General features: G+C 43.4%; 1 protein-coding gene across 3 annotated transcripts in view; it reads left to right on the top strand.

The window, feature by feature from the left end:
• The window catches only part of LOC137656715 (TBCC domain-containing protein 1-like), a 137,511-nt gene that overhangs the window by 107,667 nt on the left and 11,915 nt on the right, over positions 1-17,929 (top strand). For all 3 annotated transcript variants that reach the window (XM_068390948.1, XM_068390947.1, XM_068390949.1), the window contains exons 9-13: positions 198-344; positions 3,666-3,794; positions 4,201-4,502; positions 5,768-5,910; positions 15,656-15,769. In XM_068390948.1, the coding sequence (XP_068247049.1) occupies positions 198-344; positions 3,666-3,794; positions 4,201-4,502; positions 5,768-5,910; positions 15,656-15,769 (835 nt within the window). The remainder of the gene's footprint in view (positions 1-197; positions 345-3,665; positions 3,795-4,200; positions 4,503-5,767; positions 5,911-15,655; positions 15,770-17,929) is intronic.

Genomic DNA, 17,929 nt, shown 5'->3' with positions numbered 1-17,929 from the left:
TGAAAATAGCATAAAACAGAGAGATTTCAGCAACCTTGTCTTTCAAATCACTTATAGAAAGTAGATGGTATTAAAAATTTCATTGCAGTATCCCTTTAACATTTTCCCACTTTGTTATCCAACTTCAGTAAATTTGTATTAATTCAATAATTCTCACAGTTTTGTGGAAGCTCATTGAATAACCCAAACAAATACAGTTTATTTGAACAGTGGTTATTGAGAGGTCTTGACTGGGCTCCCCATGGAGAATGGCTTTGCGTTCGTCGTGGATGCAGACAACCGTGGCCAGTTGTGTCTCTCGCACCTCAATCACACCATAGGGTTGTAGCTTCTCCAGCAGCTGGGTAAGATCTATTTTTGTCCGTCTTAACATTAGTTATGAGATGTTGTGTAGCAATTGATACTTGATAATTAGAGGTTCGTTCACAAAAGCTTTTATTTCAGCTGTTATGTATTCTGAAATTCAGCAGTATATCTGAAAGTTTTATGTATTGTACAGTAATATAGTAACACTCCACTTATTTGTTCCTACCCAGATACAAACCTTCATTCTTTAATAGGAGTATGATTAGGTGAAGGTGAAACTCCGCTTTTAAAATTTATAACGAGATGATGATAGTCCAATGACCTTGTGGAGGCAATAAGAGAACCAATCAAGAGAGAAGACATAACTTGACTGTGGCTTCTATGCCCATTAAGGGTCAAAACTTGCTCTTGAATTACCTTGATTAGAGGTCACCCAAGATGCACTTGAGAGGGCATAGACTCCCAAATAGCTGGACCAAGGAATACCCTACTCACGAGTCACTTGATGAAGATTCAGGCTCCAGCAATGACATGTCAGGAGAAATTCTACAACCCAATAGATGATGCTATGACAGCATTGACGCCAGGAACCACTCTGGAAATACTAGGTTCGGGAAGAACGGTTATTTTTGCCGTTGGAATTCGCTTCCTTGTAAACCACAGCAATGTCAAGCCTATGTGAAAGCTCCTGATTGGACCACTGATCCAAGGCAGTGGCCTACTTCTCTCCTTCTCAAGGTGTGACTTCACCTGAAAATAAGAAGAAATTTACCAACCAATCTCTTGTTGTCAGGAGCAAAGGTGGTCACTTTCCTCATGCATGAGTCTGCTAACCAGTTGGCCAACTGGGTCCTGAAATGAAAGTATGCTTTGGTTGCAAAGTGTGTGAGATTTATTAGCCAGAGAGAAGCTGTAGCCCTTCAAAATTCCTCCATTCGTCAGGGCTCCGACCTCTTCCCAACATAGGAAGTGTATGACACAGTAGAAAGATAAATACTGTCCATGATTCCTTTTTTCATCAGGCAGTCACATTTAAGAGCATTACAATCCCACAGACATCTTGGACTTGAGCAAAGACCCCCTGAATTCGGCCCTTGATAAAAACAGAGACCTCCCACCAGCCCTGTCTATATCTCGCAGGAGCATCGTCTCTATTTTTTCCTTTTGTTTCCGAATGGGACAGTTTAGAAGGAGTTGGAGGATGTAAGAAGTGGAAGTCCCCTTCTGAGCCATGAGTGGAGGATGACTGTTGAGCCATTGAGTGAAGTGGCATTTGCACAGAGCTGAAGAGTGGATGGTAAAGGTACTTTGTTCCAGTTACAGTCTTCCTTTCACCAGCTCTTGGTCAGAGGTAGAGAAGATGCAGGTAAAGGACACGCTGCAGATCTTATGGGACAGATCTTAAGGCTTCTTCCGTCAGCTTTTGTTAGTGGAGAAAACAGGAGACTGGAGACCGATCAGTGATCTCTCTCCCTTGAATAAATTTGTGTTGCACGCTCCATTCAGGATGGAGACACTGAATACTGTGCTGTAATAAAGAGGAACATCATCTTACTTTCTGTGATTCGAAGGAAGTATCTCCACTTCAGCCTTAATGGAGAGGTTTTCACTCGCAGATTCTCTCTTCTATCAGCGCAGGCTCATATCAGCTGCATCCATCTAGTCTACTTCCGTATCTAGACGACTGGCTGATTCCGTCTTCCTCCCAGGAACAACAACTCTTAATGTAGAGACATGCTGCGTGTCTTTTGCCACGATCACCATACCTGTGCAGAGGATGGAGTATCTGGATATGCTAATAGATATGACAGCAGCAAAGGTCTTCCATTAACTGATCGAATCAGCAGACTCGGAAGAGTAGCACTGCCTATTTTCTTCCTGCTATTACTGCTGCTAGAATATCTCAAATTGGTGGAGAAGCTAGTTCCATATGGGCAATTTCATCAGAGATCCCTCCATTGGTGTCTGAAGAGACACTGGTTGGCACATCAGCAGGTTGTGTAGCAAACCTAGCTCCTTCATGAGACGAAGCATCTTATCTCAAGATAGCAGTCGTGACGTAAGTCTAGTTAAGAGCCAAGAATGTTGCCCTTTTCCTTCTTTCCTTTCCCTTTTCTTGAGGTACAGAGCTCTTGCCATGATTTGCTGGATCGAACGTTGAGGCAGGTAAGCTTCTGTACGAAGTTGCTTTTCTGCATGAGTAAATATAAAAGAATTTCCCCCATCCTCCTCATGAGGAGAAGGGTTGAATCGAGGTGGACAACCTCATTACGTTATATTGACCACACTATTCAAAATTATCTTTTTAGGATAGATTTTTTTATTGATTGCCTGTTGCTAGACAGAAACCTTACCCATCACCACTTTTATTTCTCAGTTTCTTTGAGGTGGATAGAAGCCAACACTTGCACCTCCCTATGTCAATAGTTTGGCTATTTGGACTTACAGTATTCCCTTCTTGGGATAACTCTCCTATATATTTGGACTTACAGTATTCCCTTCTTGGGATAACTCTCCTATTAAAGGACAAAGGTTTATTTCATGTGTAGGAAGAAATCACTAATATTTTTCCTAACTATACAAACCAGAGTTCTTCACCTCCCTGCTTCACCCACCCCTCAAGTCCTAGGTGAAGGTCAAAATGGCAATTCAGTGTGCTGGCAAGGGGGTTTCCTTGTCACCTAACAGTAACTACCTACACCTCGTTATAAATTTTAATAGCTGAGTTTCAGCTATGTTGAAATCGTACTCCCATTAAGAGCCTCAGGTTTGTATAGTGAGCAAACACACATTACTTGAAGAATTTGTGATTTTTTAAGTAATTTTGTTAACCAATTGATAAGTTCATCTTTCTTTTTTTGTGTGTGTTTTATAAATTCAGTATTGATTATGATAGAGTAATTGCAACATAGCATTTTTTTTTTTTTCCCACCATGGATTCTTTCATCTCTCCCTTTGCTTTCCCCCCCTTAAGGGTCTACTGATGTCAGTGCACCACACTTGGTTCACTGTAGGGACTACTTGAGGGTTTTTCCAGTGCCTCTTTGGCCCCCTAGCAATACTCACTTTTTATCCTTTTATCATACCTCCATTTCCACTACATTTCTTCCATCTTGCTGTCCAACCTTTTATCTTTTACTTCACACTGCAACAAATTTCCCTCCGTTGCATTTGAGTGCTGAATGACTTCACAGACCTGAGTGCATGGTTATATTGCCCAAATTAATAAATCCATTGAATCCATTCTTTGCTTACCCTACTCATTAGAGGAGCTATATATATTTATTAGAAGAAAAACATCAAAGGCATTTTATATACAATATATATTTATTATATGCTTTCTTTCTCTTATCATCCAGGCATAGATTAATATATGTGTGTGAGCTCATCGATGGCTTAACTGCGCATATGGGAGAAGAGGTAGCTAACTGTGATCTAAAAATTCGTAGATGTTCAAAGTCGAACATTTACATCCTTCATCCTATCAGGTATGATCATGTGCAAGGACAAGTTGCCTATTTATTACAATATGATATGATGCAATAATATATATATATATATATATATATATATATATATATATATATATATATATATATATATATATATGTATAAATTTAATTACTGTACAAAAACCTCTTTATTTATATAATCATTAATTTTGTTGTTTATATATTGTTAGTTCTTTTTCAAGTATGTTTAAACTACAGAAAAGGCTGTCTGTTTACATGGGTAATTTATTTAGAAGGAAATATTTATTACAGTTCTTTTTGTGACCTGTGTACTGTAGTATCCTTTAGGATATTAGCAAATTGCACACAAATATGATATAATCTCTTGCTAAAGGCTTGTAGGACTTTTTATAATCTTTACATTATTTTCTCCTAATCTCAGAAATGCTGTGATACACAAGTGTCATGACACTAGGGTAGTTTTAGGGCCAGTCACTGGAAGGGTTCGTCTGAGCGAGTGCCGTAACACCGTAGTTATATGTGCAGCGAGGTCGATGGTGATAGCAGACTGCAGAGGAGTAATTGTGCATACGCTCACCCCACAGAGGCCAATATTAGTAGGAGGGCGCACGCAAGGCGTCACTTTGGCCCCACTTAATATATACTACACAAAGCTTAAGCAGCATATGATGCATGCGCAACTTCAGTCACATATTAATATGTGGAATAGACCATTGCATTTAAGTAAGTCACCGTATTAACTTGTAAGCATGAAGGATTATGTATTGTGTACACAAATGAAAAAAAAGTACCTTATTCTGCTGAATTTTAATCTGAAAAATACAGTTCATATTTACAAGATATAATGTCCTCTGAAACTTTTGAGATTAGAGGAGTTGAAATGGAGCATGTAAGAAATTTATTGAAAGTGTAATGAATTATGCATTTTGAGGACATAAGTTGAGACACTGTTTTTGTGAAATAACTTGATACCCTCAGATACCCTCCCATAGAAAAATGTATTTGTTCCTACACAAGTACAATGTTTTCACCATTGCTAGAAAACAGTTGTTAAATCTTAACGAGGTGGCCCGACAAGCCACTGAGCTCTTCGCTTTGTTTCCAGCCGCTGGATACAGGTTTACTCCCAGTGCCATCAACTAGCTGTTTTAATCCAGAAAGGTGCTAGAGACGTATCTCTTGGGGATGCGGTCTTTTCATGGAGTCCCTAGGATCTCATTGTTTCCCACAGGATCAGTTGGTAACATTGTTGGAACTTACGCTCGTTCATCGGGTCATCGTTACTTTTGATTCACTAGGGATCTAGTACTGTACACCTGTCGCCTCTTATGTTCCTTCCCAGTGATCCCAGCCCAGAGATCATCCAACACACTAGAATCTTTTGACATGCTAAGATTGTTCTATGACCTAGATCTTCCCAGGCTCAGAGACCCGTCCAGGACATGAGAAGTCCTTGCCACGAACTCCAGCCATTCACAACGTCAAGTCCTTCCTCATCTCTTCGTGACGAGAGTGACTAATAAGCTGACCAGAAGGACTTCTCTTCCTTTCCTGGGAAGACACTACAACTCTTCCTACAGCAAAAGAATGGATTAATGAATATCCTAGAACTCTGTTCCTCTCTAGCTTTGAAGAACAGTTATATGTGGTTTTTATGCCAAAGAGGAGACCAAAAGACCATCCCAGACATATCAGATATTGGGCTCAGTTCTTGAAGACAGAGTTTGTTAATGGAAGACAACCTTCTTTGTCTATTACCTACGGAAGTGAGTACCCACAGGCTGAAGGTCAAAGTGAAGAGCTCAGAGGCTTTTTATGTGGTCAGGGCATCATTGACACCTGGCAGTAACTACTGCCACCTTGTTAAAATTTTAAGTTTCCTTCCAATTATATCAAAAACTTACTCCTAATAAAGGACTCAGGTTTGTGTAGTTAGGAAAAATATAAATTACTTTTAAAAATATGTGATTTTAATATTTCATCCATAGGTAGTGATGGGGTTATTTCTGGTGCATGTGAAGTAATGAATCCTGAAGATTTCCAACTCTTGATCATTCCCTTCACGCAAACCCCTCCAGTAGATGGCAGACCCCCACTTCTCCCTCCGGGATTGCCTCATGAATATGCTAAGGTGAGTTTGTCTATGGCCTAGTGAAGTTTGAATTAAGCAAAAGTACCTCCTCCTCAAAAGCCTACTTTACATGCAAAATGTGAAAAATGTTATTTTTATTAGTAAAATAAATTTTTGAATATACTTACCCGATAATCATGTAGCTGTCAACTCCGTTGCCCGACAGAATTCTACGGGAGGGATACGCCAGCTATCACTATACTAGAAGGGGGTGTACTCACCAGCGCCACCTGTGGCCAGGTACTACAGTACTTCTTGTTGACACCTCCTCAATTTTTCCTCGGTCCACTGGTTCTCTATGGGGAGGAAGGGAGGGTCAATTAAATCATGATTATCGGGTAAGTATATTCAAAAATTTATTTTACTAATAAAAATAACATTTTTCAATATTAAACTTACCCGATAATCATGTAGCTGATTCACACCCAGGGGGGTGGGTGAAAACCAGTGTACATGACTAAAGGATAGCTAAGTATCCCGTATTTCATATAATCAGTTATCTCAAAATAACAATGAAATAATAAGTACCTGGTAAGGAAGTCGACTTGAACCGTTACTCTGCCTTATTAAGTTCGTCTTCCTTACTGAGCGCAGCGTTCCTCTTAGGAGGCTGAATCAACTCTAAGGTGCTAAAGTATATAGGGCTGCAACCCCTACTATAGGACCTCTACACAACCTCTAACCCAGGCGCTTCTCAAGAATGAATTGACCACCCGCCAAATCAAAAGGATGCGGAAGGCTTCTTAGCCTACCGTAACAACCATAAAAACAACAATAAAAGCATTCAAGAGAAAGGTTAAAAAAGGTTATGGGATTAAGGGAATGTAGTGGCTGAGCCCTCACCTACTACTGCACTCGCTGCTACGAATGGTCCCAGGGTGTAGCAGTTCTCGTAAAGAGACTGGACATCTTTAAGATAAAATGATGCAAACACTGACTTGCTCCTCCAATAAGTTGCATCCATTATGCTCTGCAGAGAACGGTTCTTATTAAAGGCCATCGAAGTGGCTACGGCTCTCACTTCGTGGGTCCTTACCTTCAGCAAAGCAAGGTCTTCCTCCTTCATGTGAGAATGGGCTTCTCTAATCAGAAGCCTTATATAATACGAAACCCCGTTTTTGGACATGGGCATCGAAGGTTTCTTGATTGCACACCATAAGGCTTCTGACTGTCCTCGAATAGGCTTTGACCTATTAAGATAATATTTCAGAGCTCTGACAGGGCAAAGAACTCTTTCTAGCTCGTTACCTACCATGTTGGAAAGGCTAGGAATTTCAAACGATCTAGGCCAAGGACGTGAAGGAAGTTCATTCTTAGCTAAAAATCCGAGCTGTAAAGAACATGTCGCAGATTCGGAAGTGAACCCAATGTTCTTGCTGAAGGCATGAACCTCACTGACTCTTTTAGCTGTTGCAAGGCAGACGAGGAAAAGAGTCTTGAGGGTAAGGTCCTTGAAGGAAGCTGACTGGAGAGGTTCGAACCTAGGAGACATAAGGAACCTTAAGACTACGTCTAGATTCCAGCCTGGAGTGGGTAAACGACGTTCTTTAGAAGTCTCAAAAGACTTAAGGATGTCTTGAAGGTCCTTGTTGGAAGAAAGGTCCAAACCTCTGTGGCGGAGAACTGAAGCCAACATACTCCTGTACCCTTTAATCGTAGGAGCTGAAAGGGATCTCTCATTCCTTAGATGTAATAGGAAGTCAGCTATTTGGGTTACAGAGGTATTGGTAGAGGAAACTGCATTGGCTCTACACCAGCTCCGGAAGACTTCCCACTTGGATTGGTAGACTCTACGAGTGGATACCCTCCTTGCTCTGGCAATCGCACTGGCTGCCTCCTTCGAAAAGCCTCTAGCTCTAGCGAATCTTTCGACAGTCTGAAGGCAGTCAGCCGAAGAGCGTGGAGGTTTGGGTGCAACCTGTCTACGTGAGGTTGACGTAGAAGGTCCACTCTTAGAGGGAGAGTCCTGGGGACGTCGACCAGCCATTGTAGTACCTCTGTGAACCATTCTCTTGCAGGCCAAAGGGGAGCAACCAGCGTCAGCCGTGTCCCTTCGTGCGAGATGAACTTCTGGATGACTTTGTTTATGATCTTGAACGGTGGGAATGCGTAAAGGTCGAGATGGGACCAATTCAGCAGAAAAGCATCTACATGAACTGCTGCTGGGTCTGGAACTGGGGAACAGTACAAAGGAAGCCTTTTGGTCATGGAGGTGGCAAACAGATCTATTGTCGGCTGACCCCACAAGGTCCAAAGTCTGTTGCACACGCTCTTGTGAAGGGTCCATTCCGTGGGGATGACCTGATCTCTTCTGCTTAGGCGATCTGCTGAGACGTTCATGTTGCCCTGAATGAACCTCGTAACTAGGGTGAGGTTTAGACTTCTTGACCAAATGAGGAGGTCCCTTGCTATCTCGTATAGGCTCCTCGAATGGGTCCCTCCCTGCTTGGAGATGTAAGCCAAGGCTGTGGTGTTGTCGGAGTTCACCTCCACCACCTTGCCTAGCAGGAGGGACTTGAAGTTCAATAGGGCCAAATGAACTGCCAGTAGCTCCTTGCAGTTGATGTGGAGCGTTTCCTGTTCCTTGTTCCACGTTCCCGAGCATTCCTGACCGTTCAAGGTCGCGCCCCAGCCCGAGTCTGATGCATCCGAGAAGAGATGAAGATTGGGGGTCTGAATCGCTAACGAAAGGCCCTCCCTGAGAAGGAGGTTGGTCTTCCACCACAAGAGAGTGGTCTTCATCTCTTTGGTGACCGGGATAGAGACTGCTTCGAGCGTCAAATCCTTGTCCCAATGAGCTGCTAGATGGAATTGGAGAGGGCGGAGGTGGAGTCTCCCTAGCTCAACGAACAGGGCTAACGATGAAAGGGTCCCTGTGAGACTCATCCACTGTCTCACCGAGCAACTGCTCCTCTCCAGCATGCTCTGGATGCAATCTAGGGCTTGGCTTATCCTTGGGGCCGATGGAAAAGCCCGAAAATCCTGACTCCGAATCTCCATTCCCAGGTACACAATGGATTGGGAGGGAATGAGCTGGGACTTTTCTAAATTGACTAACAGACCCAGTTCCTTGATCAAGTCTAAAGTCCAGTTGAGACTCTCCAGACAGCGACGACTCGTGGAGGCTCTCAACAGCCAGTCGTCTAAGTAAAGGGAGGCTCTGATGTCCGATAAGTGGAGGAATTTTGCAATACTGTATTCCTCATCAGATGCGTAAACACCATAGGAGCTGTGCTTAGGCCAAAACACAGGGCTTGGAATTGGTACACAACCTTTCCGAAAACGAATCTCAGGAAAGGTTGGGAGTCTGGATGAATAGGAACGTGAAAGTAAGCATCTTTCAGATCCAACGAGACCATCCAGTCCTCCTGCCTGACCGCTGCTAGGACCGACTTCGTCGTCTCCATCGTGAACGTCTGCTTGGTGACATAAGCATTGAGCGCGCTGACGTCCAGCACCGGTCTCCAACCTCCTGTCTTCTTGGCCACCAGAAAGAGACGGTTGTAGAAGCCCGGGGATTGATGGTCCCGGACTATAACCACTGCCTTCTTCTGTAACAGGAGCGACACCTCCTGGTGCAACGCTAGCCTCTTGTCCTTTTCCTTGTAGTTGGGAGAGAGGTTGATGGGAGAAGTGGTCAGAGGGGGTTTGCGGCAGAATGGTATCCTGTAACCCTCCCTCAGCCACCTGACAGACTGAGCGTCTGCACCTCTCTTTTCCCAAGCTTGCCAGAAGATCTTGAGTCTGGCTCCTACTGCTGTCTGGAGAGGAGGAGAGTCAGTGTTTGCCTTTTGAAGTCTTGGAACCTTTCCTAGACTTGCTCCTGGAAGAGTCTGGACGGGAGCTTCCTCGGCTGGGGGCTCTACCACGAAAGGGCGGAATAAACCTCGTAGCAGGAGTATCAGCCACTGGGGTGCGATAAGTCCTGGGGACTGAGGGAGCAACCTTAGTCTTACGAGCTGAAGAGGCCACAAGATCATGAGTGTCCTTTTGAATCAGGGCCGCAGACAAGTCCTTGACAAGCTCTTCGGGAAACAAGAACTTAGAGAGCGGAGCGAAAAGGAGTTGAGACCTTTGACAAGGTGTGATGCTGGAAGAAAGGAAGGTACAAAGTTGCTCCCTTTTCTTAAGAACTCCTGACACAAACATTGAAGCAAGCTCGCCAGATCCATCCCTGATAGCTTTATCCATGCAGGACATTAAAAGCATGGCCGAGTCCTTGTCTGCAGGGGAGGTCTTCTTGCTAAGGGCCCCCAGGCACCAGTCAAGAAAATTGAACATCTCAAAGGCACGAAATACACCCTTTAGGAAGTGGTCTAGATCGGAGAAGGTCCAGCAAACCTTAGAGCGCCTCATTGCTGTTCTACGAGGAGAGTCGACCAAACTTGAGAAGTCAGCCTGGGCAGAGGCAGGTACTCCCAAGCCTGGTTCCTCTCCTGTGGCATACCATACGCCCGCTTTAGAAGTGAGCTTAGTCGGTGGGAACATAAAGGAAGTCTTCCCTAGTTGCTGCTTAGACTGCAACCACTCCCCTAAAATTCTTAAAGCTCTCTTAGAGGACCTTGCAAAGACGAGCTTAGAATATGTTGACTTGACAGGCTGCATGCCCAGCGAAAACTCAGATGGCGGAGAGCGGGGGGTAGCAGAGACAAAATGGTCCGGGTATACCTCTCTGAAAAGAGCCAGGACCTTACGAAAGTCAATAGGTGGAGGAGAAGACTTGGATTCTTCTACGTCTGATGAGGGATCCAGGTGCGCAGCTTCCTCATCAGAAACCTCATCACCAGAGTGTAGCGAGGTGAGAGGTAATGGAACAGTGGTATGCTGAACAGCAGAATCTGAACAAGCGGGTGCAAAAACGCTTGTGGTTTCATCCTCAAGTCTCTGTTGATGAGTTAAAACCTGAGGTTCAGGCTGCAAAGGCTGGTCAAAAAGAGTAGCGGAAGGTAGGCGCATGGGTTGAGAAGGCTGACTCCTGGCATGAGTGTCTTGACTCAAGAGTTGCGCTTGCTGTAAGGGTTGCGGATGCGCAGTAGCAGGTTCCTGAGGAACGAGTTGAGGTTCCTGAGGTGTGAGCTGCGAGAGTTGAGGTAGCGGCTGCGCAGAACGCAGTTCTTGTCTCGCGAGTTGAGGTTCCTGAGGCGCAAGGCTAAGGTGTTGAGGCTCTCGCCTTGAGGAGGGTTGAGGTCGCTGCAGCGAGAGCTGAGGTGTCTGCCTCATGGATGGAAGAGGTTGTCGTACCTCAAGAGAGTGTTGCCTCACTGGTGGAACCGCAAGCGGAAGCGGAGGAAGTAAGGCATAAGCTTCCTGTTCCCATTGCTGAGGTTGCCTTAAGGAAGGCGGAGGTTGCTGCACACCGCTGGAAACTGGCAACTCAGTACGTGGTAAGGTATCCTGAGGAGCCTCAACATCGTACGCCTGGCAGACTGGACTGCGGTTAGGCGGAGCGATCGCAGGAGGAGGTGTAACCTTCTCAGCCTGACACTCACGCATTAAGACCGCAAGCTGTGACTGCATGGACTGCAGTAAAGTCAACTTGGGGTCGGCAGACACTAAGGTCTGCTGAGGCAAAGCCTTAACAGAAGATGAGGTCTGTTGCGGCAGCACCTTACCCCTCTTAGGAGGTGTGCAGTCACCTGATGACTGCGGAGAGTCAGAGCTAATCCAATGACTGCAGCCAGGTTGTAGAGCTCTTGAGGTCTGGACTTTGCGTTTGAGAGGTCTTGAGACCTGAGTCCAGCGTTTTCTCCCTGACAATTCTTCAGCAGACGAGTAAAAGACGGGCTCAATCGTCTGCGGGTGGGAGTGACGGTCTCTGTAAGACACGCCCGCAACCACCGAGGATACTTCTGTGCGCCGATCAAGGCCTGCCGAACCCTTTTGCCCTTCGACATTGCTTCTCCCCTGGGCTTGGGAGCTTGCAAGAGGTCCCGGACTGGGAGGACGACTGGCACGCACAGAAGTATCCTCACGCACCACACTGACACTGACACTAGCACTTGGCACTGCACTGACACTAGCACTTGTCACAGCACTGGCACTATTACCTCCCACTGCACTTTTGACCTTAAGTTCCTTGACTTCGGCCATAAGAGACTTATGATCACTAACCACCGACTCCACTTTGTCACCTAAAGCCTGAATGGCACGCAAAACAACAGACATATCAGGTTGAGGGCAAATAGTAGGTTCGGGGGTAGCCACTACAGGGGGAGGAAAAGGTAGGGGATCATGAGGTGAGGAAAAAAGTGAAGAGCGAGAAGAACTCCTCCCTAACTCTCTCTCTCTCTAACTTGGTTGAATATTTCAGGAATCGGACAAATTCAAGTTCCGAAAGTCCGGCGCATTCCTCACATCGATCTTCCAACTGACAGGGTCTTTCCCTACAGTCAGAACAAGCGGTGTGAGGATCTACCGAGGCCTTCGGAATACGCCTATTACAAGACCTACATCGTCTATGGGGTGGGGCTTGTGAAATGTCAGACATCTTGAATCAAAGAGTTAGCCAAGGGGGATTCCAAATCAAGCAAAAAGATCGTTAACCATTAATCAGAACTAAATAAAAGCTATCTAAGCTAATATAGAAGTTTTCCAGTATAGCGACAGCCGAAATCTGAGAGAAATACTTCACCAAAAGCCGTGAACAATACTCCAAGATCATAAGCGTATCCCAGAACGTCTTGCCGGAAGCACGACAGAGGAAAAATTGAGGAGGTGTCAACAAGAAGTACTGTAGTACCTGGCCACAGGTGGCGCTGGTGAGTACACCCCCTTCTAGTATAGTGATAGCTGGCGTATCCCTCCCGTAGAATTCTGTCGGGCAACGGAGTTGACAGCTACATGATTATCGGGTAAGTTTAATATTGAAAATGTGTTTTTTTGAATTATATTAATCAAGAAACAAGACAAAAATATAAACCTAAGCCCTACATTAAGTGAGAAACATTGCAAAATAGATTCCTGGACTTGCAATACAGGTGTCATGTATACTGGTAAAATACATTAACCCTTTTACCCCCAAAGGACGTACTGGTACGTTTCATAAACTCATCCCTTTACCCCCATGGACGTACCGGTACGTCCTTGCGAAAAACTCCTATTTACATTTTTTTTGCACATTTTTGATAATTTTTTGAGAAACTTCAGGCATTTTCCAAGAGAGAGAGACCAACCTGACCTCTCTATGATGAAAATTAAGGCTGTTAGAGCAATTTGAAAAAAATATACTGCAAAATGTGCTTGAAAAAAATAACCCCTGGGGGTTAAGGGTTGGAAAGTTCCAAATAGCCTGGGGGTAAAAGGGTTAATGCTCTAAGTTTCACAAGCTCCCAAAACTAAGTTAACTTATGTACTAAGCATTTAGGCAATAAATTTGATTATTATATAATTTCTTTTTATTATCAAAAAAAGATTTTAATGTATACATCATGTTTGAATATTTACACCAATATTTTGAGAACCATCCTAGGCAGTCTATTTTGTTACTCATGTAAACATTGCTGATATAAATAAGCTTTCTAATGTAATGGTCTAGTATTATAACCTTTATATGATTCCATGCTTTTTATCAAATTTTTAGCTTTTTATTATTGTATTAGACTGAAGTTGTAGAACTATGGCTAAAGTTGTAGAACTATTTTATGCACCTTGATTTGTCACCCATATCGTCATTGCTATTTTTTATTAAATTGCCTCGGAAAAAAAGTTTTTCTGTTATTCTTTGGCTCTACAGAAATGTTAGGGGTAGATTTCTTTGAAGAGATGATGTTCCTAATTATATTTACAATGTAAATGACAGATGGCAAACACTTATGCTGGCTAGTACAGTGGTAACGTGTTTGCCTAGCATTTCGCATGGCAAGAGATCGATCCCCGCCCAGGACCGTGAGTTTAAGCTGTTTACTGGGGAGGCTACTGCTGTGGTAGGGCACCACATTGGGGGGTTGGGCTTGCCCGGCTGACGTTCTGGTGAGCATCTATCCTGATGGAACCGGAACTGAAACCAGTCACCTTTAACCTTTAACCTTTAACTATGTGGTTTAATGATAATTTCAGTAGGATTTTGTGGTATTCGCTTGGTATCACAAGTCAGATTAATTATATCTCTTGACTGGGCAACATAGATCAAAATCTAACTTTCAGTAAAAAAAATGTGTCAGCTAAAAGTATAGTGTATACACAATATATGGAGTGAGAGAGAGAAAGATTCATATATCGTAAGTTGTTAATATAAACTTTTGACTTTTAACAACCTTCCATTTCCATCTTTCACTGTCTCTTCAATTCTTGAACCAGCCTTCCTTACTCTCTTCACTTCTTTCCAAAACTTCTTATTCTCTTCATATGAATGACCCAATCCCTGACCCCACCTCAGGTCAGCTGCCCTTTTTGCCTCACTTACCTTGCGCTTTACTTTCACATTTTTCTCTCACTATCTTTCATACTTCTCTACACTATTACTCTGCAGTCATTCTTCAAAAGCCCTCTTTTTCTCTTCCACTTTTACCTTCACTCCTTCATTCATTGCCCTTCCTCCAACAAACTTCTTGCCACACACACATCACTTGCAGTCCCAACAAAATTTTCTTTTACTAACTTCCACTCCTCCACTGAATTACCAGTTTCTCTTACTTTCACTGTGTCATATGCCATTTTCAACCTTTCTTGATAAATACTTTTTACCCCGGTTTTATTAGCTCTTCAACCTTCACTAGCTCCCTTTTACATCCACCTACTCTATTCCTCCACTCTTTTGTTACAACCAATTTTCCTTCCACCAAAAAATGATCAGACATATCGTTAGCCATACCCCTAAACACGTGCACATCTTTCAATCTTCCAAACATTCTTTTAGTTATCAACACATAATCCATTAATGCCCTTTCTACCACTCTTCTATTGCCACTCTTACCCATGCATACTTGTTTTTATCTTTCTTTTTGAAAAAACTAGAACTTATCACCATCTCTAGCTCAACACACATATCTACCAGTCTCTCACCACTCTCATTTTCACCTGGTACGCCATACTTCCCAATGACACCTAAGTCACCCATGACAACTACATAATTCCTTCTACCCAGTCCTTCTACACACCTAGTTAATTCATTCCAGAACTCATTCCGCTCTTCTCCACTTTTCTCACAACCTGGCCCATACGCACTGACAAACGCCCAACATTCCCTACCCAACCTAACCCTTACTCACATTAACCTAGATGATATTTCCTTCCATTCCACTACTTTACCTGTCATCCATTCACTCAGCAATAAAGCCACACCTTCTCTTGCTCTTCCCCTTTCAATACCAGACACACTACCAGACATTTCACCAAACATCACTTCACCTTTCCCTTTTATCTTTGTTCACACAAAGTCAAGATATCCATCTTTCTATTCCTAAACATACTTCCAATCTCACATCTTTTACTCTCTATTGTACTACATCCACGCACATTCAAACACCCCAAAACTAGAGTGCGGGGAGCAGTCACTTTCCCCCCAGCTCCACCTATTTGATGTCTCACATGATTATAATACAGAAGACGGGGTTCCCAGCTCCCTCCTCTTGTCCCTTTTAGTTGCCTCTTACGACACACAGGGATACGTTGGCGCTATTCAAATTGTTTTTATGCCCCCGCGGCCACAAGGGGCATACATGAGAATTAAAGTTATGTTGCAACTGAAGGCAATGCATTGCTGTATTTCACTAGTACAGAATAAATAACGTGACCACTTTTCTTACAGAGTGTTGAAGATGCTGGAAAGTGTGTTTCAAGTTTTAGATCCGAGGTGAAAGATGCAAATCTCACTCCTGAGCAGCGGGCAATTCTGCAAAAAGTCATTGACACTAAATTTAAGGTATGTTCCATGGCAGCATTCCAAGTGATTGTATTATTTGATAAATTCTTCAGGTTTGTATGTAATATTGGAGCAGCCCCTTTTATTGTATTCATTGTACTTTTTGTAATGCTTTGCCGTTAATTTTTTTAGGTAACATCTGAAATGCCTATATTTTTTCTTTGTAAAGCAACAAATTTGAAATTATTTTACCTTCATTTGGGTGTAAAATTCAGTATATAGTTTACTCCATACCCACCTTTTGAACTTTTAAGTAAAATCTTGAAAAGCTGTAGACAGTAATTCTTTTGTTCATGTGATTGTAGAATACTTTATAGTAGCTTGTGAGAGTTCATTCATTTTTCAACAATCCTGTTACTTTGAACAACAGTTTTATGTGGTATGAAATTGTGAGAAACACTTGAATCTCAAATGAAAACAGTTCTTGCCCACAATACTGAGCATGTATTGGCAGATCTTAGAGATCTGCAGTAGTACAGTAGTTCCAGTTTCATTCGTTTGTTAGCAGTCTTAAGATCTCTATTAGAAATTGGTTTTAGAAATCTTTGAGGAGTATATTATTAGTCTTTTCCTTACCAATGTAATTTAGTATTATTTCCTCCATGTATACAGTATAAACCTTTCGTTCTCTGAAATATGGAATGATTTAAGTGGAGTTTGAACTGCAGTTGAAATAATTTTCAAGGTAATTAACAACAGGTCATAAGTTTGAGCAAGTAACCCCTGCCTACTCGCCTGAGAAAGACTCTTCCTTTATCTTTGGCCACAATGAGTACAGGCATATTGTTGTATCCTATCCTATCTTAGCACTCCAGTGGGCAAACTGGGCTTTTGAAGAGGAGGGATGTTTGGTTTTCCATCTCTCAAAACATTTTAGTTCACATAGGAGCAGGCAGCCATGTCTCTCCTTCCGAGGAGCTTTGTGCAGGCTATGGTGGAGAGGAGTAGTCTCCTTCAAGGGGTCTGGCTTTTCTAAGAGGTATGTGGCCATTCCTGAAGGATCGTGGGTAACAAGGCTGCTACCTTCTCTATTCACTGAACAGGAGCACTTATGACTTCTTCCTTTTGAAGGGATTCTGTACATGCCAAACCCTTTTGAGGCCCCTCATGCTACTGAGATCAGGAAGGGGAAGTAGAGGGGCAAGCTTAGATCAGAATTCCCCCTCTCCTGCTGACAGAGCGCAGGGCTAGTCCTGAGTAACGAATGCCCCCCCCCCCTTTGGTAACAGACCGATAGTGTTCTTGAATACACCTTGGCACTGGTATTGTCACTTGGCTACCTTCCATGTTGAAGAAGTTCATTCCACACAGGCAACTCCACCAGAGATTCCTTTGGGGATTTGAAGGGTCGCTGGTCAATCTTCAGGGGTCCACCAGTTCATCATATTCCACTGAGACAGGAGGCATGCTCTGCTTTTCCTGGTTGCTGCATGAAAAAACCTCACCAGGGGAGTTCCATCGGTTCGTCAAAAGAAGGGTAGGGCGTCCACCTCGACTACCAGTTCGCTTTAGGTGTGTGGTCAATGAAGTTCCGCTCTTCAATGTCCTGGAAATGCAAGCAGTATTCTAACTGCACATAACATTTGATGAGGCAGTCTGTAATTTTGTTGTAACAACACCACCTCAGTAACCCCTGTCAACAAGCAAGGAGTCAGTTTCATTCCCTCCCCCTTTTGAAAATTCAAAAAGCAGATGCACATCTGGCCGGTGTACTAAGGTTTTAGAACTATCAGCCAGGTATATTTCTGGCAATAGGATTGTAGGAGCAGATAGGCTGAGTTGACAGGAGCAAGTTATTAGCTCAAGGTGGTAAGTACATCAAGGTGGTAAGTACATCCTTGCGTAGCAGTGTGGCTTCTTGCTCCCCGGGAATCACCAGCAACCGTCCTTTACATTGCACGGCTAACAGGAAGCTTCAGGTGTTTTGTTCCCTTATATGAGACCCATGGCCAGTGTTTGAGGATTGTTTAGGACTCACTTGATCTGTTGGATTTCTTACTTCCCTTTGCTCAGGTTGTCCGCCAGCTGATAAATCGATGTTGACCATTCTAGGCCTCAGGATGACCCTGGTTGCTCCTAGATGGCTACTTGCAGAATGATTCCTGATCTGTCAGCACTTCCAGATAACTACCCTTAGACTATCAGAGAGGTTGTCTAGGG

This window comes from Palaemon carinicauda, chromosome 17 (genome assembly GCF_036898095.1).
Source record: "Palaemon carinicauda isolate YSFRI2023 chromosome 17, ASM3689809v2, whole genome shotgun sequence".
Classification (NCBI taxonomy): Eukaryota; Metazoa; Arthropoda; class Malacostraca; order Decapoda; family Palaemonidae; genus Palaemon; species Palaemon carinicauda.
The sequence above is the reverse complement of the archived record's forward strand: the minus strand, read 5'-3'. Positions and strand labels throughout refer to the sequence as shown.